General features: G+C 46.9%; 1 protein-coding gene across 1 annotated transcript in view; it reads left to right on the top strand.

Annotated features, from left to right (window-relative positions):
* Nucleotides 1-25,919, top strand: part of COL9A1 (collagen type IX alpha 1 chain) — a 65,098-nt gene that overhangs the window by 1,445 nt on the left and 37,734 nt on the right. Inside the window, exons 3-12 of the mRNA XM_054168017.1 lie at nucleotides 986-1,063; nucleotides 1,215-1,347; nucleotides 9,085-9,481; nucleotides 14,634-14,711; nucleotides 15,353-15,373; nucleotides 16,790-16,864; nucleotides 17,427-17,462; nucleotides 17,570-17,632; nucleotides 21,279-21,332; nucleotides 22,402-22,437. Coding sequence (XP_054023992.1) covers nucleotides 986-1,063; nucleotides 1,215-1,347; nucleotides 9,085-9,481; nucleotides 14,634-14,711; nucleotides 15,353-15,373; nucleotides 16,790-16,864; nucleotides 17,427-17,462; nucleotides 17,570-17,632; nucleotides 21,279-21,332; nucleotides 22,402-22,437 — 971 coding nt within the window. The remainder of the gene's footprint in view (nucleotides 1-985; nucleotides 1,064-1,214; nucleotides 1,348-9,084; nucleotides 9,482-14,633; nucleotides 14,712-15,352; nucleotides 15,374-16,789; nucleotides 16,865-17,426; nucleotides 17,463-17,569; nucleotides 17,633-21,278; nucleotides 21,333-22,401; nucleotides 22,438-25,919) is intronic.

Genomic DNA, 25,919 nt, shown 5'->3' with positions numbered 1-25,919 from the left:
TCAGCAGCACACAAGAGGCTCTCTGTGGTTAGGAATACATCTCCTTCCAACTTACACATTTCATTCTTCCTCACCCAGAGTCTGCTAACCTCTCCCAGATTAACCAAGTAGGTTTGTACATGACTTTTAAACTCTTCAAATAAAGATCTATCTTTCTTTCCCCCTTCCTTCAATTGGGGGAATCTGTCAGGTTTTCATGCTCATTGCAAGGCTTTTGGGTTTTGGACAGAGAATATCCTGACAGATGAATAATCTGATTACTCTAATGATTGATTATTAATGAATAATCTGATTGTTCTAATGATTGATTATTTGAAATTTGCCTTCCTCAGACACATTTCATTATTTGGGTGAAATAAAGAGGACTACAAACTCTTCTTGCTCTCACTCTGTGTTTGGTGAATGATCATTCTCTGGTCAAAGGAGGCACAGAGGAAGGTGGGAACACCTGGAATATCAGAGAGGGTGGAAAAGATGCCAACAGTTTCTCAACAGCCTCTTTAACTGGCAGGAGGTTTGTTTAAGTCTCCCTAGGTCCAAGGAGACTGCTGGTTTAGGTAACTGGCTTTTTGTTTGCTTGTTTGTTTCAAAGTTTGCTCCAACCCAAGATAAGCTCCAACCCAAAACCTCCTTATACATCAGGACTTCTTTTGCCGCAGCCATTTCACCACAGCTCTGCAAGAGAAGATTTATTATTGCACTCTTATTTAAAGGCTTGGGAAGAACTGAATCAATTTATCAGTCAAGTTATAAGTTGAAAATTGGAGCTCTCTAGAAACCAATCCTTGTTTTCTGAAACCTCTGGCTTCACTGAGTACAGCTTCAATTGATTGTTTAATCAGATTATTGTTATTATTTATAGCTCTAATGAATAATATTCTTACAGTTGCTTCACTTCATTGTTTTTTGGAGGTGGTCTGAGGGAATGTGCAGACACATGGTTAATAAATTCACCCTTTTGGTTGCCTTTTTTTTTTTTTTGCAGGACTGCCAATCATTCTGGGTGCCAGTCACAGAACTGATATCTGCCCAACAATCAGGATTGGCCAAGATGATTTACCAGGCAAGTAGCATCCTGACTTTCTCAGGGAGAAGCTGCTGTTCAGAAAATTTATCCAGTTATACTCAGCTCTGTGACTGCACAATTCTCTAATGCAATTAAAATGAATGTTCTGGACATGGAGCATCTTTTCCCCCCCCCCCTTTTCTTGTAGGCTTTGACCTGATTTCTCAGTTCCAAATAGAAAAAGCTGCTTCCCAAGGAATTATTCAGAGAGTAGTGGGTTCCACTTCTCTGCAGGTGGCTTATAAACTGGGACCTAATGTAGACTTCAGGATCCCAACCAGGTAATGACTTTTGCTCTTTGCCTTTATGGATTTTGCAGTATGAGTTGGGGGTTGGACAAGATGGCCTTTGAGGATCCCTTCCAACCCAATGCAATCTGTGAATCTGTGATTTGCTCAGGGCTAGATCCTGTCCTCAGCTAGATCACCTCTCATTTGCAAAGCCTCTGGAAAGGGAGGGAAGAGTTTTTTGTTTTCCTTGCTACCATCAGACCATAGAATCATTAAGCATGGGAAAGGCCTCTAAGATCAAGTTCAACCATCAGCCCAACACAACCATGGCCATCAAACCACGTCCCCAAGACCCATGGCCACACATTTCTTGAACACCTCCAGGGATGGTGATTCCACCACCTCTCTGAGCAGCCTGCTCCAACCCCTGACCACTCTTTCAGAAAAGAAATTTTTCCCTGATGTTCAACCTAAACTTCCCCTGGCACAAATTGAGGCCATTTCCAGACCAGTTCTGTAACAACAAGGACCTTCCACTTCCCTCTACCAATGACAGAGCTCAGGGTGCCTCCAGATTTGCCTATTTGCCTCTAGGAAGTGAAGCCAAAATTTGCTGAAGACTTGAAAACAAATAGGGAGGCAAAGAAAAGATAACAGGGGGAGAGTGAAGGAGAGTGAGAGTGTCTATTTCTCAAAGCATAGACACAGAGGGATCTTACTGATTGTATAAGGTCTGCAGAGACAAGTCAGGTTAGAAGAGGATTGTTTGATTGTTAAGGGCTATATTTTGCTTTTTGGATGACTGATACATGCATGTTCCTGGCTAATTTACGGTTATTTAATCTATAAAATATGAAGACTCTTATTAAGCTTGTCACAGGCAAGTTGCATTAGGAGCCAGGATGTAGGAATCTAATTGTGTTTGTGCTTTACAATCCAGACTTGCTGCCAGGAATAGTGAAGGAATAGTAAGAGTACAGCAGGCTAGAGATGTCTCTGCCAGACTTGGGCAAGTCTGGATTCTGGTCCAGCACCTTATGTAATTAAGAGTGCCTTTACTTAGCAATTAACTGGCAAGACCTTTAATTGGACTACTTTCCTGCTAGGAATAATTGGAGTGCAAAATGTTTTGGTTACACTCCAGTTATCACTGAATAACTTTTGCCTGCTGCAGTTCCCCCTGGCTTCTACCTTCATAGCCACCAGGTTAAGATGCTTTACAGCTTAACTGCTTGCTTATATTGGATTCATGCCTACTCTCCATCCCAGTGGCAGATCAAGGCTGCTAGTGGGGAATCCATCCACAGAGAGTAAATGTGATCCTCATTTCACCCAAAGGTGGAGATACCCAGGTGTTCACTCAGCTCATGCTTCTTAGCTGAGAAACAGTTTGGGCTATAAAAATGATAATATTTTAAGGGGTAAGAAAGTTTAAACTGTTTAAACTTACTGCTCTAGGTGGTTGTAGTGAGATATATGCTTAATATACACAAGTTATCCCTGATCAAGCCATGGCCCGAAGTGCCATAGCCATGTTTCTTGAATACCTCCACCACCTCCCTGGGCAGCCTGTTCCAATGCCTGACCACTCTTTCAGGACTTTTTTCCCCCTGATATCCAGTCTAAACTTTCTCTAGCACAATTTCAGGCTGTTTGCTCTCCTTCTGTCACTTGTCTCTAGAATCATAGAGTCACAGAATGGTCCAGGCCAGAAGGAACCTCCAGAGGTCATCCAGTCCGACCTCCCCGCAGTCAGCAGGGGCATCCTCCACTAGATCAGGTTGCCCAGGGCCTTGCCAAGCCTTACGTTGAATATCTCCAGGGAAGGGGCCTCAACCACCTCCCTGGGCAACCTGTTGCAGTGTTCCACTACCCTCACAGAAGGAAGAGAACATGCACTTGTCTTCAACCTCCTTTCAGGAGAGCAATGAGGTCTCCCCTCAGCCTCCTCTTCCCCAGGCTGAACACCCCCAGTTTCCTCAGCTGCTCCTCACCAGCCCTGTTCTCCAGATCCTTCACCAGCTTTGTTACCCTTCTCTGAATGTGCTTCTTGTGCTGAGGGCCCAAAACTCAAACCAGTATTCAAGGTGTGGCCTCACCATCGCTGAGTACTCTGGTCCTGCTGGTCACACTATTCCTGGTCCAGGCCAGGGTGCTGTTGGCTTTCTTGGCCACCTGAGCACACTGCTGGCTCATGCTCAGATGGCTTCCAACCAGACAATCTTAGGTAATTTCCAAACCTTTACAAAGGTTAGAACTCTTCACATACTCTTTATAATGTAGCCTGGTGGGTAGGCCTAACTGCTGTGACTCTAGGATGAGACCATTCCTGTGCAGCACTGCAGGAGGCAGCAAGTTCTGCAGAGCACCTCAGGCAGGGCTGAGCATCTCCAATGGCACGGACGCGGCTCTGGCGTTCCCAAAGGCAGGCACTGCGACAGCCCTGAGCTCCTGCAGCGTTTGCCCCTCGCCAGGCCCCACCACCCCTTGCTCAAACAGAGGTAAAGTGGCTGCCACCAGGCACCCTCTGGCAGTGCCGGGGCTGCGAAGGGGCTGAGCTGCGGGGCAGAGCCGGGGCAGAGCTGTCCCTGCCCGCGGTGCTGAAACGCCGCCGGCCACGGGGCTGGCCCGGCCCTGCCCCTCGTCCTGTCACTTGTCTCTAGCAGAAAGAGACCCTCACCCACCCGCCTTCAACCTCCTTTCAGGGAGTTGTAGAGAGCAACAGATCTCCCCTCAGATTCCTTTTCTCCACACTAAACACACCTAGTTCCCGCTGCTGCTCCTTACCAGCCCTGTTTTCCAGACTCTTCCCCAGCTTCGTTGCCCTTCTCTGGACATGCTCCAGTATCTCTATGTCTTTTTTGAAGTGAGGGCCCCAAAACTGAACCAGTACTCAAGGTATGGCCTCACCAGTGCTCACTACAGGGGTACAACCACTTTCCTGGTCCTGCTGATCCAGGCCAGGCTAGTGGAAAGCATCCCTGCCTGCGGCAGGGGTGTTGGAACTAGATGATCTTTAAGGTTGCTTGCAACCCAAACCATTCTATGATTCTAGGTAGAGTGGAATGTCACATGAAGACTGGTTAAAAAATTGCCTAATAGTACCACCTTTGGTATTAAACACTGCTCTTATGCAAGAACAAGCAATGGGATTCAGGACTTCAAGAGAGAAATGTGTCCAGCAGATCGAGGGAGGTTCTCCTCCCACTCTACTTTGCCCTGGTGACACCTCACCTGGAACATTGCATCCAGTTTTGGGCTCCCCAGTTCAAGAGGGACAGGGATCTGCTGGAGAGAGTCCAACAGAGAGCTACCAAGATGATTGAGGGACTGGAGCACTGCTCTATGAGGAGATGCTGAGAACCCTGGGGCTGGTTAGTCTGGAGAAGACTGAAAGGGGATTTAATAAATGTCTATAAATATCTGAGGGCTGGGGGTCAGGAGGGAGGGTTCAGGCTCTGCTCAGTTGCACCCTGTGATAGGACAAGGGCCAATAGACATAAACTACAGCACAGGAGGTTCCACCTCAACATGAGGAGGAACTTCTTTACTGTGAGGGTCACAGAGCACTGGAACAGGCTGCAGAGCACTGGAACATAGAGGTTGTGGAGTTGTCTCCTCTAGAGACTTTCAAGACCCATCTGGATGTGTTCCTGTGTGACTTGTGCTGGATTCTGTGGTCCTGCTCTGGCAGGGGGGGTGGACTTGATGATCTTCGAAGGTCCCTTCCAACCCCCTAACATCCTGTGATCCTATGATTCAAATGAGCCAAGGTCTTAGCAGTAGAGGAGACTGAAAAACTTGTTTAAGAGACATTATAGAGGAAGAGGGACACAGAGGGCCATGAGAAGCATGCTGAACTGGATGAGTAGCTTAGTAAGAGCCAGTGTGTCTGGCTAGGGAGTGTCTTCCTGCAGCAGGAAAGAATGTATAAACATGTTGTGTAAGCTAGAAACATGACAACAGGAAGGGTAGGGGACAGCAATAAGCACAGGAGAGTGCTCAGGAGGAAAAGGTACAAGGTGCACGAGTGGACATTTGCAGTTGAGATGGCAAGATACAAAGTGAAAGAAAACAGAAAGAGGACACAGCAAATGAGAGAAAATCCTATTGGACAAGCTCAGCTGAGGCAGACTACTCTACCTGCAGTCAGAGATAGCAAACCACAGACAGGCAAAGAAGCTGCTCTTCCAACTTTGTGTATCTTCTCCACACCTTCTGGAATGACATCGTCTGCCAGCTAAACCTTCCCCTTCCTCTGACAGCAGCTTTCAGGCAGGTGGGGAAAGAGAAGCAGCAGCAGTTTGGGTAGAAAGGTGAAGCTGCTGCTGCCAGGCGTGCTGGGTGCTCACCGAAACTCACTCAGCTCAGTGAGGCTGTGCCGTCGCCTACTGGAATGTGACTGCACTACAGCCTGGGACAGCAAACTACAGCCTGTGGAGGCTTCATCCCGAAGTATCACAGTCTCACAGTACTTTAGAGGCTGTAAGGGACCTCCAGAGATCATCCGGTCCAACCCCCCCGCAGGAACCCTAGTCCACACAGGAATGCATCCAGGTGGGTTTTGAATGTGTCCGGAGAAGGAGACTACACAACCTCTCTGGGCAGCCTGCTCCAGGGCCCTGCCACCCTCACTGGAAAGAAGTTTCTCCTCATGTCGAGGTGAAATCTTCTATGTTCAAGTTTGTACCCATTGGTCCTTGTCTTATTGCTGTGCACCACTGAAAAGAGCTTGGCCCCCTCCACTTGACCCCCACCCCTCAGATATTGATAGACATTTATCAGATCCCCTCTCAGCCTTCTCTTCTCCAGACTCAGCAGCACCAGGGCACTCAGTCTCTCTTCACAGGGGAGATGCTCAAGTCCCCTAAGCATCCTCATGGCTCTCCATTGGACTCTCTCCAGCAGGTCTCCACCTCTCTCGAATTGGGGAGCCCCAAACTGGACACAGGATCGCAGGTGTGGTCTCAGCAAGGCAGAGTAGAGGGGGAGAAGAATCTCCCTGGCCCTGCTGGCCACACTTTTCTTGCTGCACCCCAGGATGCCATTGGCTCTCTTGGCCACAAGAGCACATTGCTGTCCCATGCAGAACTTTGCTGTCCACTAGGACTGCCAGGTCTTTCTCCATGGAGCTGCTTTCCAGCAGGGCAGTATTCTCCTACTAAATCAGTAGTCACCAAGCATACAAAATAAGAACTAATTTATTCCATTTTCTTCCTATTCCCCTCTGCTCCCCTCCTTAGTTCAACCTCAGGATCTCTAACGCTGGCTAAATTGCTGCTGAGATAGGATTGATCTGCCAGTCAAAAATCATCATTGTCCTCTTTGCCTGAGAAGTTATTCTAATGGATGCTGGTGACAAAATAGCTCTGCATGTCCCCATGCTATAGAAATGTAATCAGATACAACTTACTCTTAAATGGGGACAGATGGCAAATAATGTATTGTTGTCAGCTGGGTTATGACACAAGGATTTTATGAGCCATAGGATATGAAATGGATTATTTCTTCCATATTCTACTGCTCCTAATATTCTAGATACTCTCAATATTCCCTGACACACTTGAGATAAAGAAATGACCTTCCTGTTGTGGACAGTGACACGGCCAGCAGTGCTTCTTTGTGTTCCCAAATATTCCCCTGGTGCAGGAGTGGCAGAAGAGTGAAATACTTCAGATGTGGCAGATTCGTTCCCTGCTGTTTGTAGTCCTGTGGATGAATGTCACAGGATGGGATCTCATTTCATGTGGGTTCTTCCCATGCATAAGGGCAACAAAGCTGGTGAGGGGTTTGGAGCACAAGCCCTATGAGGAGAGGCTGAGGGAGCTGGGGTTGCTTAGCCTGGAGAAGAGGAGGCTCAGGGGAGACCTTCTTGCTCTCTACAACTACCCGGAGAGTGGCTGTAGCCAGGTGGGGGTTGGTCTCTTCTCCCAGGCAACCAGCACCAGAACAAGAGGACACAGTTTCAAACTGCACCAAGGGAAGTTTTGGCTGGCTGTTAGGAAGTTCTTCACAGAGAGAGAGATTGGCCATGGGAATGTGCTGCCCAGGGAGGCGGCTGAGTCACCATCACTGGAAGTGTTTAAAAGGAGACTGGATGAGGCATTTAGTGCCATGGTTTATTTGAGTAGATGGTATGGGGTGATGGGTTGGACTCAAAGGTCTTTTCCAGCCTGGTTAATTCTGTATCCTGTATTCTGTGTGTATTTGTCAGTGAATGGTTTGCTGAACAATTTCTCCTGGAGTGATGTCTGACGCCTTCACAAAATGGTTGTTGTCAGGCTGGACAAGGAAATGCCTTTGTAAAAGACATTTTTACATCTTCACAACCAAATTACATCCACAATCACTGTTTGCCACTTGGATTATAAAGCCACGCTGTGCTGTATGATTTTGTAAGGCTAATGGCAGGAAATAGAATCACAGAATGTTAGGGGTTGGAAGGGACTTCTAGAGATCATCCATTCCAACCCACCCTGCCAGAGCAGGGTCACCTAAGGCAGGGCATACACGAGTGCATCCAGGTGGGTTTTGAAAGCCTCCAGAGAAGGAGACTCCACAACCTTTCCAGGCAGCCTGCTCCAGGGCTCCAGCACACTCACAGTGAGGAATCTTCTCCTTATGTTGAGGTGGAACCTCCTGTGTGCCAGCTTGTGCCTGTTGTTCCTTATCCTACCACTGGGCACCACCAAAAGAGCCTGGCACCTTCATCCTGACACCCACCCCTCAGATATTTATAGACATCAATCAGATCCCTTCTCAGCTTTCTCTTCTCCGGACTAAACATCCTCAGGGCTCTCAGTCTTTCTCCACAGCAGAGATGTTTGAGTTTCTGAACCATCCCTGTAGCCTCCATTGGACTCTGTCCAGCAGATACCTGCCTCTCTTGAACTGGAGAGCCCAAAACTGGACACAGGTGTCACCACAGCAGAGCAGAGTGGAGGGGGAGGAGAACCTCCCTAGCCCTGCTGGCCACATTTTTCTTGCTGCACCCCAGGATGCCATTTGCTCTCTTGGCCACAAGGACACATTTCTGTCCCATGCAGAACTTGCTGTCCACTAGGACTCCAAGGTTCTTTCTCCATGGAGCTGCTTTCCAGCAGGATGACCCCTGGCCTGTACTGGTGCCTACTGTTATGAATAGTAACCCTGTAGGATATACTTTCTGAATCTGAAGTTGGAGTGTCCACTGCACTTAGAAAGGGTTATCATAACTGCTGTACAGTGCTTGAAGAAGCCACAGTTCCTTTGGCCAGAGCAATGCTAGTGACTCCAAAAGACATTCTGGGACTCTGCATGCAGAAGAATCATAGAATTATGGAATGGTATGGGTTCAAAGGGACCTCTGAAGATCATCCAGTCCAACCCTCTCTGGAGCAAGCAGGGACATCCTTCACTAGATCAGGCTGCCCAGAGCCCTGTGAAGCCTCCCTTTGAATATGGGGCCCCAACCACCTCACCAGGCAACCTGTTTCAGAGTTCCACAACCCTCATAGTAAAGATCCTCTTCCTAACATCCAATCTAAATCTGCTCTTCTCTTGTTGGGAGCCATTGCCCCTTGTCCTATCACTCTAAGCCTTTGTAAACTCTCTCTTCATCCTTCTTGTAGCCCCCTTCAGGTACTGTCAGGCTGCTATTAGGTCTCCCTGGAGAGAGCACTGATAAAGCACTCTTGAAATAAGGTTTCAGTGAACAATTGCTTTTCATGGCTCTGTGGTGACAAGTGGAGCTTTGCACAACGGGTGCGTGGCCAGTGTTATGCTTGTCCTGTATTTGCTCCTCCCCAGTGCCATCTATTCCAACGGACTGCCTGATGAATATTCCTTCCTGACTACTTTTCGGATGACGGGGGCCACACTCCAGAAGTACTGGACAATCTGGCAGATCCAGGACTCTTCAGGAAAAGAGCAAGTTGGAGTGAACCTCAATGGGCCAAGGAAAAGTGTTGAGTTCTCGTACAAAGGAGCGGACGGCCGCCACCAAATCGCATCGTTTTCGCACCTGCCTTTCTTGTTTGACTCCCAGTGGCACAAGCTGATGATAATCGTGGAAGCCAGCAGCGTCACACTTTTTATTGACTGCGTCAAAGTAGAGTCCTTGAGCATCAAACCAAAAGGGAAAATCAGCACTGATGGCTTTGCTCTGCTCGGAAAACTCAGAAATAATCCTCAAATTTCAGTGCCGGTAAGCTCCAAAACCTTTTATTACTGCAAAGAGCTTAGTTTTACAGGGTCTCTGCACTTGAAGTTGGCTGGTTTTGTGTTGTTAGGGGGGGGTGTTGTTGTTTGGGTTGGGTTGGGTTGGGTTGGGTTTTTTTGTGGATGCATTTTCAAATGTTTTCTGAAAGTAGAAATGGTAGAAGATAACAATTCCTTGGCAGCTAAATACTTTATAATTTTCACCCATGAATGGAATAGAATGGAATGGAATAGAATAGAACAGAACAGAGCAGAACAAAATGGAATGGAGTAGAATAGAGTAGAGTAGAATGGAATGGAATGGAATGGAATAGAATAGAATAGAATAGAATAGAATAGAATAGAATAGAATAGAATAGATAGAATAAACCAGGTTGGAAGAGACCTTCAAGATCATCGCGTCCAACCCATCAACCAATCAATCACCACCCAAACAACTAACCCACGGCACCAAGCACCCCATCAAGTCTCCTCCTGAAAACCTCCAGTGATGGCGACTCCACCACCTCCAATAGAATAGAATAGAATAGACCAGACCAGGTTGGAAAAGACCTTTGAGATCATTGAGTCCAACCTATCATCCAACACCATCTCATCAACTAAACCATGGCACCAATTGCCTCATCAAGTCTCTTCCTAAACACCTCCAGGGATGGTGACTCAACCACCTCCCTGGGCAGCCCATTCCAATGGCCAATCTCTCTTGCTGGGAAGAACTTCTTCCTAACATCCAGCCTAAACCTCTCCTGGCACAGCTTGAGACTATGTCCTCTTGTTGTGGTGCTGGTTGCCTGGGAGAAGAGACCAACCCCCACCTGGCTACAACCTCCCTTCAGGTAGTTGTACAGAGCAAGAAGGTCTCCCCTGAGCCTCATTTTCTCCAGGCTACACTGCATATATATACAGTATAAGCTAAGAGGTGATCCAGGTTATGCCTCAGTTTCAGTAGTGACATTTCTCAGACATCCACACTTCTGTCACTGGAGTCTTCTCTGTCTGGATGGATCTGTTGGGTGTTCCTCTGCTTATATCATGTGTGGAGCTTGATCTAGAAGGAAGTCTCAGGATCCGATCCAGAAGGAAGTGACAGGATGAGAGGGTTATTGCTTCAAAGTGAAGAAGCTTGATTTAGATGAGACATTAGGAAGAAATTCTTCCCCAGGAGGGTGGTGAGATACTAGAACAGGCTGCACAGAGAGGTTGTGGATGCCTCCTCCTTGGGGATGTTCAAGGCCAGGTTGGATGAGGTCTTAAGCAACCTGGGCTAGTTGAGAGGTGTCCCTGCCCATGGCAGGGAGGTTGGAGTAGATGATCTCTAAGGTTCCTGCCAACCTAAGCCATCCCATGATTTTGTGATTGACCTAACACTGCCATTTATCAGGGCAGGAAGAATGGCATTGTATTTTTAATCTAAGTTTAGATTACAGTTTAATTCAGGTAGAACTGTGAGTTGGACATTGGACTAATTCAATTCATTTGCATGGCTTGTGCTATGAAGCTAAAAATGACCAAGCTTATATGAGGAAGACCATTTTATAGACTCATAGAATTGTCAGGGTTGGAAGGGACCTGAGAGATCATCCAGTTCCAACTCCCCTGCCATGGGCAGGGACACCCCACACTAGAGCAGGTTGCTCAGAGCCACATCCAGCCTGGACTTCAAAACCTCCAGGGATGAGGCTTCCACCACCTCCCTGGGCAACCTGTGCCAGTGTCTCACCACCCCCATGGGGAAATGTTGCTAAAGGAATTGCACAGCCTGATGGACTAAATTGTTGATATGGCTGTTTGGATTGCAGAAGTTTCTATTTTATCCTGTGCATTCATTTTCTCCTTAAATCAATACAGCAATCTGTATTCAGGAACCTCCTAAGCTTGTCCTTAAACTTGCTTTACTGTGTTCAGTTGAAATATCTCCACAGTCTTGGGTTTTTAATGCATCCCAGGCACAATCTCTGATTTACTTCCAGGCATTGTTAAAGTATATGACTTCCAGTGATATAATTTTTAAGGGATATAAATGATGTGTTTCCCAGCCTCCTCCTTTTTCTCTTTTGCAGTGTTCTGTGCATTCTCTATTTATCTTGGAGAATGGGTCAGCTCCTTATGGGTGCACTGTAATGCATGTCATCTTGAAAGATTCTTTAGTGCTTGTTGTTACTTTATGATTGCCTAGGAGAGCGATAGAGCTCCATTAGAAACTGGGGGCTTGCCTTTGAGCCTCTACCAAGATTTAGCCCATCATTTCTGGGATGTTTTATGGAGGGCAAGTTTTTATACAGGTTTACAGCTGGGGTTTATCTTTCAGATTAAAAAGAAAAGAAAAAGAAAGAAAATAGCTCTTTTTATCAGCAAGCAATTCAAATAATCCACTATAAACGTTAAGCAATCCAAGCTAGGTCATCATTTCAGTGCTGAAAAGGAACTTGCTTCCTATATCACTTGTTGGGTATAGAGAAGAAAGGGCATTCATTTCATACTGCTACAGATAAACTGCCGTGAGGTGACATAAATTGCCTTAGTTTCTGCCACTGCAGAGGCTTTAGCCTGACTTTCTTATAAACAGATACTGAACATTTTGCTAGAAGTGACCCTTGGTTATTGTTTAATTTGAGCCCCTAGTACAAGAAGGATCTGGATGTGCTGGAACATGTCCAGAGAAGGGCCACGAGGATGAGCAGAGGGCTGGAGCTGCTCTCCTATATGGACAGGCTGAGAGAGTTGGTATGGTTCAGTTTGGAGAAGAGAAGGCTCTGAGGAGACCTTATTGTGGCCTTCCGGTATCTGAAGGGGGCTGCAAGGAAGCTGGCAGGTACTTTTTAGGGTGTGGGGTAGTGATAGCATTAGGGGGAATGGATCCAAGCTAGAGGAGGAGACATTTAGATTAGACATCAGGAAGAAGTTCTTCACCATGATTGTGGTGAGACACCGGAACAGGTCGCTCACTCATTCAGGAAAGAAACTTTTCCTAATATCCAACCTAAACCTCCCCTGGTGCAGCTTGGGGCCAATTAGATCCACCTGGATGAATTCCTGTGTGGCCTGGTATAGGTGATCCTGCTTTGGCAAGGGGGCTATACTGGATGATTTCTCGAGGTCCCTATCAGCCCCTGACATTCTGTGATTCTGTGATCCCCTGCCATGGGTAGGGACACCTCACTCTAGGTCAAGTTGCTCCCTCTGCAAGAGAGCTTCAGAGGTGGATAATGTAGAGACTCAGGACACACAATCTAGTTCTACAGCATGAAACAAACTATCACACAGGTGTCATTTAATCCCTTTTAGATGAATCCTCCTCTGCAGATTCCAGATATCCTTTTTATTATTCTAATGGTGCCCTGTAGTATCAAACCACAGTATGCATTCAGTTCTTTTATAGAATCATAGAATCAACCACATTGGAAAAGACCTCAGAGATCAAGTCCAACCCATTACCTAATACCTCACACCTCCTGACAACTAAACCATGGCTCCAAGTGCCACATCCAAGCCTTTCTTGAACACCTCCAAGGATGGTGACTCCACCACCTCCCTGGGCAGCACATTCCAATGGCAAATTACTCTCTCTGTGAAGAACTTTATCCTCACCTCCAGCCTAAACTTCCCTTGGAACAGCTTGAGATTGTGTCCTCTTGTTCTGGTGCTGGTTGCCTGTTATTAAGGACTGGGAAAGGGTTTTAAAGTGAGAATTAGATAAAGGAGGTAGAGAATTGACTCACAGATAGTGGTGTCTGATAACAGGTAAAAGGAATGAGGGTACTGCTGCTTTTTGTGCTGGAAACCAACATGACTGCAAGGTAAACAGAACAGCAGGGATGTGATAGGGAGGGTTTCAGGAGTGGCAGTGCTGGAGTGGTGAAGGTGAAAGGAAAAAAATAGATTAAATAAAGAAACTTGTGGATATGTGTTTGTGTGTGTCTTGCAGAGATCTTAAAGGACTTCAGACTCAATTTATTAGTTCCAGCAGCCAGTATGCAACTTAGGCAATGTAAGGATGGTGGTGGGAGAGGGAAGCATCTCAGAAGGACAGCCTGCCTTTTGCATCAGTTATGGGTTGGGATTGAAGAGAGCAATAAGGTATCCCAAGGGGAGCACAGAAGGCAGCCAGAAAGCAGTGAGACATTATGTTGTGGGAGGAATGGTGGGAAGGTACTTTAGCTCAATAGAAGCAATGGAATAAGAAGTGAAAGCCTCCAGACATTCATTTCTATTTTCAGCTTCTCAGAACAAACCAAACCAAACCAAGCCAAACCAAACCAAGCCAAACCAGTCTTTTCCACACTAGGGCTCTAACTTGTAACAAGAAGAACAAACAACCCAAACTGTCTTTCCCACCCACTCCTAAGTCATCCTTAATGAAAAGAAAGGAATAGGAGCCTCCTAAATGTTATCATCAGACAGAGAAATCTCTGAATAAACCACTCATCAGTGGTTCATAGGACTGCTGCTGCATGTGATGGGCAGGGGAAACAACCCAAGACTACAAACATTAGATACAATAACTATGCACAACTGAATACGCTTCTGGTACTTCAAATTTGATGTGATGGATTACACATCAACTGACACAGCTCTGAAGCTGTACAGTTGAGCTATTTAGTCGCTTTCAGCAGGGTGTATTTTGTAATCTATGCATCACATCGAGTGATGCAGTTTCTGAGAAGAGGTTTTCCTTAACCCTGTGCCATTTTCCAGCTCCAAACACAAACGTTTCAAGCACAAGTGAAATGTCGTAGATGTCTAGCACCCAGCAGCAGGCTGCTGCCACTGTTTTGGACTTCCAAGCCTTTGACTACGTTTCTGGTCTCAGATCTACCACTCCTCAATGACTTTTACTGTGTCTCATGAAACCACCACACAGCATGAGGAAAAACGCTTGTGCTTATAAAGAACACTTGAAAAACGACACACGACGAACCTCACCTTCTCTCTAAATCCTTCGGTGGCTTCATGTCCTCTCTTTCAAGGATCTCCACTCAGGAAGGAGCGGGGGAGTGCTGGGCAGAGCTCTGTCCTTCGCTGAGCTCTCCCTGACACCTGTAGCTGTTACCATGAAATGCCTTGGAAACCCTGCCGTTAGCTAAGGAATGTGACCCCCCTCTAACTCGAATTAATGACATCTTCATCTCTTTTACCAGTTCGAAATCCAGTGGATGGTAATTCACTGCGACCCTCTCAGACCCCAGCGCGAAGGCTGCGGCGAGCTGCCGACCCGGGTAAGCTCCCTGCTCTGCCCTGCGCCTGCCCTGTCCTGCCGTGCCCTTGCCCGTAGCCTGCCGGCAGCAGCCCACAAAATTCTCACTTTCCCCACTACCCTCCCCATTTTTGGCCCTGGATGCCAGTTTTTACCATACCTGCCTGGAATTTGGTGCCTTTAGAAACCCAACCCCCCAGAGCAGCCTCATTTTAACCCTTCCGTGACTGACTTTCTCCCCGCTGCTTGGATGGGAGACTCCCCAAAGCTGAGCCTTGCGGGCGGGAGGGAGGGATTTTCGCCGCTGCCGCCCCAACGGGCAGCCTGACGACGGGAAAGCCCTTGGCAGGGGGAGTCTGAGGGTCGGTGCCCAACGCCACAGCAGCAGGGCAAAGGGTTAATGCGCTGCTGGCATTTAGTCCTCCCCTCCCCAGCCTTCAGCTTTCCTCCAATCCCGGAGACCCTCCCCAAAGCGCCGGCGAGCAGCCGTGAGGGGCTGCAGCGGGGCTCACCCTTCGGCCGCCCCGGCAGCCGCAGCCGGCTCCTTCCAGCTCCATGGCCCGAGCTGTGCGGGGCCTCCTGCCCCTCGGGCTTTTCCTGCAGGTTGTTTTTCTCTGCCTGGCTCAAGTAAGTTTATTCTGACTTTGTTTTCCTCCCTTGCAGATAAGCCAGACAGAGATCGAGGTAAGTGGGAGAGAAGGAATGGGGCTCAGTGCCCAGGTGCGTGTGAAGAGAGGCTGCAGGCTGCTCTCCGTCCTGGCACCGACCTGCTGCAGGGTTTTCCATCCTTTTCTCCCTCGTAATAGCTGTAACTGAGCCTGGTGTGGTGTTGGCAAAGGCCACTAAGGTGATGAAGGGGCTGGAACATCTACCCCGTGAGGAAACGCTGGGAGAGCTGGGGCTGTTTAGCCTGGAGAAGAGCAGACTGAGGGGGGATTTTATCAATGCTTATCAATACCTAAAGGGCGAGTGTCAGAGGATGGAGCCAGATTCTTTCCGGTGGTGTCCAGTCAGGACAAGGGGCAGTGGACACAAACTGGAACGCAGGAGGCTCCATGTGAACAAAAGTTAAAAATTCTTGACTTTGAGAGTGGCAGAGCACCGGAGCAGCCTGCCCAGAGGCTGTGGAGTCTCCTCTGCAGACTTTCCAAACTTACCTGGGCATATTCCTGTGAGCTTTACTCTGGGTGATCCTGCTCTCACAGGGGGGCTGGACTGAATGATCTTCAGAGGTCCCTGCCGACCCCTACCACACTTCTGTGAGCTGTCTGCAGGGTGCTGGGTGACACTGTGGGAATCACCACCTGCAACTACCCCTGGACGGATTGTTACTGGGAAGACTGGTGCCTGGTTCCTGGAATGACACCCAGAGCAGCAGCCCTGTGGGGAGCGAGGGGCCAGGCACAGGGCCCCAGTAGAGCCTGGGTCAGCCTCTTGCCCACAGAGCACCGTTGTGGGGCCATGGTCTGAGCTCAGAGGAGAACAGAGCCTTCCATTATAGGGAGGGAGACCTGTGAAAGCCTTTCTGCTGCCCCTTGGGAGCCTGGTGCCTTGAGAAAGCTGCTAATGTAATCCTGAGGAACCAGAGGAAAGCACTGAGCACGGCAGTGAAGTTAGGAAAGGGTTGTTTTAAGTTTCCTTTGCTAACACAAACTCTGAGGAAGACTGTCCCCTTTGTGCTCACTGAATGAGTAATCAGAGTAGCTTAGTGAATTTCAGTGTCTGATTCACAAAGATCACTCTTTTTACCTCTGCCACCCTGGCATTGCTATGTGGCACTCAGATTCTGTTGGGTTGGGGGAGTCAAGACCCTTGTGCCTTGCCCTGGCTTCTGCCAGCATCTTGGGGTGCTGGAGAGTGGCTCTGCCCAGGGAGGGGAGTTTAACAACCCATCCCTGTTCTCCCCACCAAGGGAGTGTTGCTGGTCGTCACAGCCACAGCTAAGGTGGGATACAGGGCTTGTGGGTCCTGACATGGTGTGGAGTGGGGACACAGCTGACCCACACAAGCCACCTCTCATTGTGCCAGCCCCCACCACCAGACTGTGTCCAGCAGGTTTGCCAGACTCTAACTGCTCTCTCCCCCTCCCCTCCTTGACAGAGAGGTTTTCCTGGTCCACCAGGCCCCCCAGGTCCACCAGGGCCACCAGGAGTTCCCGGTATTGATGGCATTGATGTAAGTGTTTCCCATGCCCTGCCTGGGAAATAGGAAACGCCTCGAGGTGTATCTGTGTTATCCTCCCTTGTGTCTGATTGTGGGGAGCTCCAATTCAGCTGCAGATACACCTCAGAACTGCTGGGTCTCATATTCTGGAGTGGGCTGGGGGGGTGGGGAAGAAGGTGGCCTTTCAGCTTCTCTCTGCTGTGGAAAAGGCAGGATTATTTATTTTTAAGGAATCAGAGTCATATGCTGTGGTTATTTGCCTTAAATGGGGGGTGTGTGTGGGGGGTTTGCAATCCTAATCTCCAAAGGGGTTACCTAGTGTCATGCATATTAAAGCATGCTAAGGATTTGCGACGTTGTTCCTGACAGGATCTTTTTCCCGCCAGTTCCTGTCAGAAGCCTCTGTGCTTGTTTCTCGTAGCCTCTGACAGCAATCATGTACACATTCAACACTCCTTTCCTGCAGCATGAATCAGTTTGGGATTATTGCTGAGAAGTCTGTAAATCAGTGTTTTCCATGAGGGACCATGAAAGCTTGCTGTGGCTCTGAATGATTCTTTTCATGTCTTGTTAGGGGGAGAGAGGTCCAAATGGCCCCCCTGGTCCCCCGGTAAGTGACTTCAGCTACTTTGCCTTTGCTCCTGTGAGAGAAGAGGTCTTGAGCTTTGCTTCTGATCTGCTTTGAAGCACGCCTAACTGTCTGGTTAAATCTCTAAGGGTCCAGATGGGGATGCAGGCAAACCAGGATCCCCTGGCCTGCCTGGAGAGCCAGGAGCTGATGTGAGTACGCTTGATTTGCTGGAATTTCCTCTTGGTTGGTTGGTTGATTGTATTTATTTATTTACTATTCCCCCCCCCCCCCCCCCCCCCCCCCCCAAGAAAAACACTTGGGTTTAGACTATTTCTGTAGCAGCACGACCTTGCTTTGAGGTTTTTGGCATCCTCTCAGCTGCCAGTGAGTGCCTGTGGCGTACATTGGAGGAGAGGCACTTTTACTCCAAGCTGAAAGATGCTCTTGAAGGAGCATAGCCACACTGAGGGCAGCCAGGGCAGCAGCTGAGGAACAGCACAAGGAGGGTGGGGTGCTGCCAGCCTTCTCTGAAGGGGATGTTAGACCAATGTGCTGCAGGGAGGGGGCTGTGCTGTGTCCTCTGGAACAGGATGAGCCTTAGCTCATCCCCCTGTTCCCTGTGGGGTGAAGAGACGGGCAAGACTGGCAAGAGAAGCATCCAAGCACAGGTCTGCTGTGGACAGTGAGCAGTAGTTATTTTTTCACTAAAATGAAGCTTAAGGATGAATTTTAACTCAGTTTCTGAGGGGGAAAAAACCCAACAAGGCCAAACTCTGATTTCCATAGAGCTTTTATTAAAAATGCAGACCCCTTCCAGCCCCTGCAGAGCCCCTACCTGCTAATGTATCTCCCTTTCTCTGTGGAAAACACAGAGAAAACCAAAATTTTAACAGGATCTAGCACTGATCTCTTGAAAAAATTAGTGGTAAACCCCACATCTCCATGTATTTGGGGGAAACTCTTCCTATTTCTCTTGAGAGCAGTGTTTGAAAGCATTTTTTTTCTACTGTGCAGCAAGATTTTTACATTAGGACGTGGCTCATCTGCCAGGAGGCAGGCAAGCTGGTGTTTAAGTTATATAGGTGGGGGTAGAATGCTTTTGTTATTGAAAGCAGCAAAAATAAAGATTGTATGCAACAAATCTTAGCTAGCATTGCAAATTATGTAAATGAAAGAGCCTGATATTTATTGAAGACTCTGATAGCTCTGGGCCCCTCACTTCAGGAAAGACCTCAGGGAACTGCTTGACAGAGTCCAGTGCAGAGCCACAAAGATGCTGAAGGGAGTGGAACATCTCCCTGTAAGGACAGGCTGAGGGAGCTGAGGGCTCTTTAGCTTGGAGCAGAGGAGCCTGAGAGGTGACCTCATTGCTGTTGATAAAGATGTGCAGGGTGAGTGCCCAGAGGCTCTGCTGGTTCACGCCTAATGCCAGCGCAAGGGGCAGTGGTGGAAGCTGAGGCGTAGGAAGTTCCATGGAAACAGGAGGAAAACCTTCTTCCCTGTGTGGGTGACAGAGGCCTGGAACAGGCTGCACAGGGGGGTTGTGGAATCTCCCTCTCTGGAGATATTCAAGACCTGCCCGGATGTGTTCCTGTGTGATCTGCCCTAGGTGATCCTGCTCTGGCAGCGGGGCTGGAGTGGATGATCTTTGGAGGTCCCTTCCAACCCCTAACATTCTGGGATGCTGTCAGAGGTTAATTTTGTACTTGCTTTTGAAAAGAGATTGAATGGACAGGGAGCTGAAAAGTCCTTAAATCAATTCAAATGACATGAATTTAAATCAAATTAATTCAAATGAAATCCAATCAAATGAATTAAAATTTAATTAATTTAAATTAAAATGTAATGCATTTAAATTCAAGTTTAATGAATTTAATTAAAAATAATTAATTTAAATTAAAAAGTTAATTAAGTTTAGTTAACATTAATTTGAACTTCAGATTTCACCTCTGTAAGAGGAAATGGTTCGCCATCTCCACCCCACCTCTTTTTCCCCTCCTGAAAACAATCCAGGACCATGACCCATTCATACATGTGTTAAATCCATGTCTTTACAAATGATTTCCTCTTAGAATGTTGACTTCAGGCTCAGTTTTGTTTCCTTTGCCCAGACAAACACAATCAGGTGAAACAACCTTTTAGACTCAGCTCAGCTTTGGATATCTGTGTGCCCTTGCAAATGGCCTCACTTTAGTGGAGGGAATAAACCTTAGTGTTCTGAAGTGGTGAACCTTTTCAGTTTCCACTTGAAGACCAAAGCTTGGGACCTTGCTGCACTCCCACTGTGTGCTCACCTCTTAATTGGGGTTTTAGATGCAGAATACCTTTTCCCTCATTTAATTGCTGAGGCACTTCTGACTTTTTCCATCTAATTGTTTTTTTCTTTCACAAACAATTTCAGTGTCAGGTTTAATAGACTTGAGTAAGGATACTGTACAGTAATTGCCTGTAATGATCTTGTGAGCTTTCAAAAGCAGATTGCCAGGGGAAATATCCCTTTGGGTGAACACTGAAGTGCTGCAAGTGTAGCCAAAGAAAGAAAAAAAGAGAAAAGTTTGGGACAAATCTTAAAGCAAAGCTTTTCTTTATGGATATCTGGAAATTTCTAAGCCCTAAAAGCTGGTTAAAAATTTGGAAGCGAAAGAAAAGCTTCAAATGAATTCATAGCCATTGGTTGCTTTTTAATTTTAGCCAGATAAACAAGAGTGGTTCAAAAACTGAGCTCAAATCCAGCCTGTTGTTTTGTTTTGCTAATGAATGGCTTATTTGGTATGGAAAACACTGAGAGCCCTTTTTAGCCTGAGGCACAAACTAAATTAATCAAGCTCCCATTGAAAGAAATAAGATAATGTCAGGTTCTCAGGTTCACACATTCACAGATTGCATCAGGTTGGCAGGGACCCTCAAAGGTCATCTTGCTGAACCCTGCGGCAGTCAGCAGGGACACCTCCAACTAAAGCAGGCTGCCCAGGGCCACATCAAGTCTGACCCTGAATGTCTCCAAGGATGGGGCCTCAACCACATCCCTGGGCAACCTGCTCCAGTATTTTACCAGTAAGAGAGGAAGTGAGAAGGAAGTGAGAAAGAAGATAGAGGAAGAGAGAAGGAAGAAAGAGAGAGGAAAAAAAAAAGAGAAGTAAAAAGGAGGAACAAAGAGAAGAAAAGAAGGAATAAAGAGGGGTGGGAATAAAAGGGAGGGGAGAAGGAGCAAAAGGGAGAAATACAGGAAAAAAGAAAAGGAGGAAAAAAGGAAAAGAGGAAAAAGGAGGAATAAAGAGGAAAAAGAAGGAATAAGGAGGAGAAAGTGAAAATTAGGAATAAGGAGAAAAAAAAAGAAGATAAAAAAGAAGGAAAAGATCAAAAAAGAGGAATAAAGAGGACAAAAAGTTAAAAGGAGGAAAAAGAGGATAAAATAGGGGTAAAGAGGAGAAAAGGAAAAAGGAGGTAAAAAAGGAGGAATAAGAGGAAAAAAGAATAAAGAGGAATCAAGGAAAGGAGAAAGGAAGGGGAGAAGAAATAAAGGCTGAAAGGAAGGTAAAGGAGGAATAAAAGAAGGGAAAAGGGTGGAGGAAAGAGCAGTAAAGAAGGGAAAGAATAAAAGAGGAACAAAGAAGGGGAAATAAAGGGGAAAGGAACTAATGTGTTTAGTTTAATTGTGGTTTAGCAGTAAGTTTTGAAAGTCACATATCCCAGGCATTGGTGTTTGTCACCATAGGTAGTTCCAGCTGTGCCTGCAGACAGACTTTGGAATTTTGAGTCTCCTTTCAGGGCTGCTTTATGTTTCAGAATATCTTTTGTTGTGATTAAGAAAACCACATAACCCCTGCATTAACATTGTCTGTATTACTTCCAAAGGGATTTACAGGACCTGATGGCTCACGTGGAGCCCCAGGACCCAAAGGACAGAAGGTAAGAACAAAATTCTGCATGAAATGATGGGATTTTATTCTAGTCTGCTTTATTCTCCTCTGCCTTAGCAGAATTTGTGTGTGGTTCTATGCAACTAATGAGATGCTTCAGCCTTCCTTACAAAATCAAAGCATCTCTAGACTACAGACCCACTGAGCCCTTTTCACACAGTACAGAACAACTTCCATTCCCCCAGCCAGCAGTGACACTAAGGTTGAGCACCTTCAGAAATGGTGAGGTTCTTTCCATCTTGCTGTACTTTAATTAACACAGAGGTGTCAGAGCTAGTCCAGACGAGGGCCAGAAAGATGCTCCAAGGGCTGGAACACTTCTGCTATGAGGACAGGCTGAGTGAGCTGGGGGTGTTCAGCCTGGAGAAGAGAAGACTCCAGGGGGACCTTAGAGCTGCCTTCAAATACCTGAAGGGATCCTGCAGGAAGGCTGCAGAGGGACTTTTCATAAAGGTGTCTAGAGACAGGACAAGGGGGAATGGTTTGAAGCTGAGGCAGAGCAGGGTTAAGTTGGAGCTGAGGAAAAATTTCTTGAAGTACAAGGGTGGTGAGACTCTGGAGTAAGTTGCCCAGGGATGCGGTGGATGCCTCCTCCCTCTGGGTGTTCAGGGCCAGGCTGGATGAGATCTTAAGCAGCTGAGTCTAGTTGAGAGGTGTCCCTGCCTGTAGTGGAGAGGTTGAAGTAGATGGTGTCTGAGGACCCTTCCAACTTCAGCTATTCTATCATAATTATGTCATAGTAATACCCAGTGAAAACTAGGACAGTGAAACCTGACTTCATCAGCAATCCAACAAATAAAATCCACATAAGAAGGCAGAGTAACCAGCATGTTTATTTTTCTTTTTTTTTTTTTGAGGAAAAAAGGCTTAGGGCTGTGTCTCTTCAATATTCAGTGAATGTTCCCTTTCCATCAAGTCCCACTGAAGCCAGTGTGGCATTACTGAAACAAACAATGTTTGCAGAATATGTCCACTAAGTGAGAGAACATCTTCATATGTTTTGCTTATAAAGGTTTCTTCTAACACCTCTTGAAAAACTCTGTTTTGATCTCTTCCAGGGTGAGCCAGGACTGCCAGGTGCTCGTGGACTTCCGGTAAGCCATGCATATGGAATGGAATGGAATGGAATGGAATGGAATAGAATAGAATAGAATAGAATAGAATAGAATTAACCAGGTTGGAAAAGACCTTTGAGGTCATCAAGTCCAACATATCACCCAACACCATCTAATCAACTAAACCATGGCACCAAGTGCCTCATCCAGTCTCTTCCTAAACACCTCCAGTGATGGGGACTCCACCACCTCCCTGGGCAGCACATTCCAACAGCCAATCTCTCTTTCTGGGAAGAACTTCTTCCTAACATCCAGCCTGAACCTCCCCTGGTGCAGCTTGAGACTGTGTGCTCGTTTAGTACATGAGGAGGCTTTTTAGCCCTTAAGCATTAGTATGAAGGACTCTTACCATTAAATGCCATGAAGAAAATGACCAGTCTCACCTTTAGTGAGATTAAATTCAGAGTAATGAAACCTAATTGAGAAAACCCCTACAAAACAATAACAACACATTGTCCACACTGCTGGGACAGCAATGCACCCTGTTGGCCAAGAAGGCCAATGGGATCCTGGGGTGCATTAAGAGAAGTGTGGCCAGCAGATTGAGGGAGGTTCTCCTCCCCTTCTACTCTGCCCTGGTGAGACCTCACCTGGAACATTGTATCCAGTTTTGGGCTCCCCATTTCCAGAGGGACAGGGATCTGCTGGAGAGAGTCCAACAGAGAGCTACCAAGATGATTGAGGGACTGGAGCATGTGCCCTATGAGGAGAGGCTGAGAACCCTGGGGCTGGTTAGTCTGACGAAGAGAAGACAGAGAGGGGATTTAATAAATGTCTACCAATATCTGAGGGCTGGGGGTCAGGAAGCAAGAGACAGCCTCTGCTCAGTTGCACCCTGGGATAGGACAAGGGTCAATGGATATAAACTACAGCACAGGAGGTTCCACTTCAGCATGGGGAGGAACTTCTTCACTGCGAGGGTCACAGAGCACTGGAACAGGCTGCCCAGAGAGGTTGTGAGGTTTCCCTCTCTGGAGACTTTCATGTGCTCCTGTGTGAGCTGTGCTGGATGCTATGATCCTGCTCTCGCAGAGGGGTTGGACTTGGTGACTTCCAGAGGTCCCTTCCAACCCCTGACATCCTGTGAGCTTGTGAACAACAACAGCAACAAAGGGTAGAGGTGGTAGTGCTTCAGAGACCTTTTGAGAAGCTCTTACTATGATCATGAAGTTATGGAGCTCCTTAACTTTTGAGGGTCTTGGTTTGATTTATGACACCTCATTTGTTACACAGTGAGCACCCTTATGAGCCTGCATGCTAGCTGCATGATTAATTGACTGTTTAGCTGCAATTATGAACTGCTTTGAATTCAATTAGTGGCCTTTGCAAGTGGAGTGGTCTCTGGATGGTTATCCAAAGACTTCATTTCTCACAAAAAAGCCACCCCAAACCTCTTGCTGAAGTTGTTAAAGTGCTCAGTGCAAACAGCAAGTCAAGAAGCTTTGACTACAGCATTAATTAGTTTTAAAGGATTATCTTTGCTTTTTTAAGCTCAATAAATTCTAATGGAATTTCAATTTGTTCTTCAATAAACTCTAAATTCTTCTCCTTCAGTAAATTCTAATGGAATTTGTTGGCCAAGTTAGGACTTGAGGGTAATGGAAAGAAAGTTTTACACGCTGAATTTGCTTTCCTGCTTCTGTCTCCCTTTCTTCCCCAGAATGCATCCCAGCAATCTTTAGTTAGCTCCTTCTGCTCTCCCTTTCCTCTCCTTTTCCCTGCTTCATCATTTAGTTTTAATTTATTCTCTTTGTCTCATCTCTTTTGTGGACAGTGTCCCCAACAACAGATGCAAAGTTAATAGAATATGTCTAATTAATTCAAGTCATTTACCACCAAAATATGCTGACCTGGCTCTGGTAAATACACCTGGGTCTGCTACATTCAGTGCACTGAAGTCTGCGCTGACTGTTAAGCTCCCTCTTAACTTCTCTGTCAGCTGCCATGCTGCAGGTGTTTCACAGAGCTAACTTGTGGGTAGCATTTTGTGTATTTAATGACAGAAGAATTTAAAATATTTAAAGGCTTACTAAAGCCCAGCTGCTGCACAGGTTGCCCAGGGTGCTGGTTGAGGCTCCATCCCTGGAGATATACAAGATGAGGCTTGACAGGGCTCTGGGTAACCTGATCTAGTGGAGGATGTCCCTGCTGACTGCAGGGGGGTTGGACTGGATGATCTTTGGAGGTCCCTGCCAACTCAGACCATTCTATGGTTCTGTGAAATACTGGCATGTGACTCTTTGTGGTGGATGGCAGCAGGGCTGCCCTGATGGTGTGGAGGTGCTCACTAAATGGGTAAGGTCTTGTCTCTGAACCAGGTGATTCCATGCTGTGGACTGCATGTGCTCTGTGGGTCAGATAAGCCTCTCCAAAGCAGGCAGCAGACATCTAAGGATGTAAGGTTGCTGCCCCAGGCTGCAGTGGAGAAGTTTCCCCTCTCAGGATACAGACAGAGGCAGAAGCATAGGCAGTTGCTTGAGTTCATTATCTGCTCTGTGTAGGTTCTTACTGGCTGATGGCCGTGGAGCTCTCCTCTCCACAACTTGGTCTGCTTACAGGGAGTTAGGGCCAGAAAGGTGGAGTAGCTGGGTGAGAGGGAGGCATGGATTGCCTGTGATTCTTGGAGTCATAATCAGGAGAGTGAGGAGATGCAGTGGAGTGGGCAGAGGGGAGGACTGGCTTCTAGGACTGTGTGTGGTCTGGACATTGACAAGGGGCAATGGTTTTAAATGGAAAAGAGCAGGTTTAGATTGAATGTTAGGAAGAAGTTCTTCACCATGAGGGTGGTGAGACACTGGAACAGGTTGTCCAGGGAGGTGGTTGAGGTCCCATCTCTGAAGATATTTAAGGTGAGGCTTGACAGGGCTGTGGGCAGCCTGATCTAGTTGAGGATGTCCCTGCTGACTGTGGGGGGGTTGGACTGCATGACCTTTGGAGGTCTCTTCTGGCCCAGACCATTCTATGATGATTCTACGATGACACAGTAGCTACAGCTTCTTCTTTTGATATCACTGACTTTCCCTGCCACTATTAGGGGGCATGTTAGCAAGCGGTACTCTAATGAGAACCTGCAAGTAAGTGGTTTCCTTCTTTCAAAGGCAGGTGATGGAATGTTAGGTGTGGGATGCAGCTTGATTTATCTGGTCATGGACACATATAGAGAGACATGGATAATATATGTATAGGTGTGGATGATAATAATGGATTGCAGCAAGGGAGTGTTAACCAATACGAAAGGAATTCTGCAAGGTGAGGAAGGTTACTTTCTGCTGTGTATTAAATGGTTAAAATGGAATGACTGGCAACTGCTTGAAATCTTCCCTGTGGCATTCCAAGTTTTCCTAAAGACAGCCTTGTCCTGCTGTGATGTTATGTGGCTTTCAAGCTCCACTCAGTCCAGCTGCTTTATTGCCTCACATCTCCTGAAGGTTTCATTGTGCTTGTGAATTTAGATGCACATC

Source organism: Dryobates pubescens, chromosome 2 (assembly GCF_014839835.1).
Source record: "Dryobates pubescens isolate bDryPub1 chromosome 2, bDryPub1.pri, whole genome shotgun sequence".
Classification (NCBI taxonomy): Eukaryota; Metazoa; Chordata; class Aves; order Piciformes; family Picidae; genus Dryobates; species Dryobates pubescens.
The sequence above is the reverse complement of the archived record's forward strand: the minus strand, read 5'-3'. Positions and strand labels throughout refer to the sequence as shown.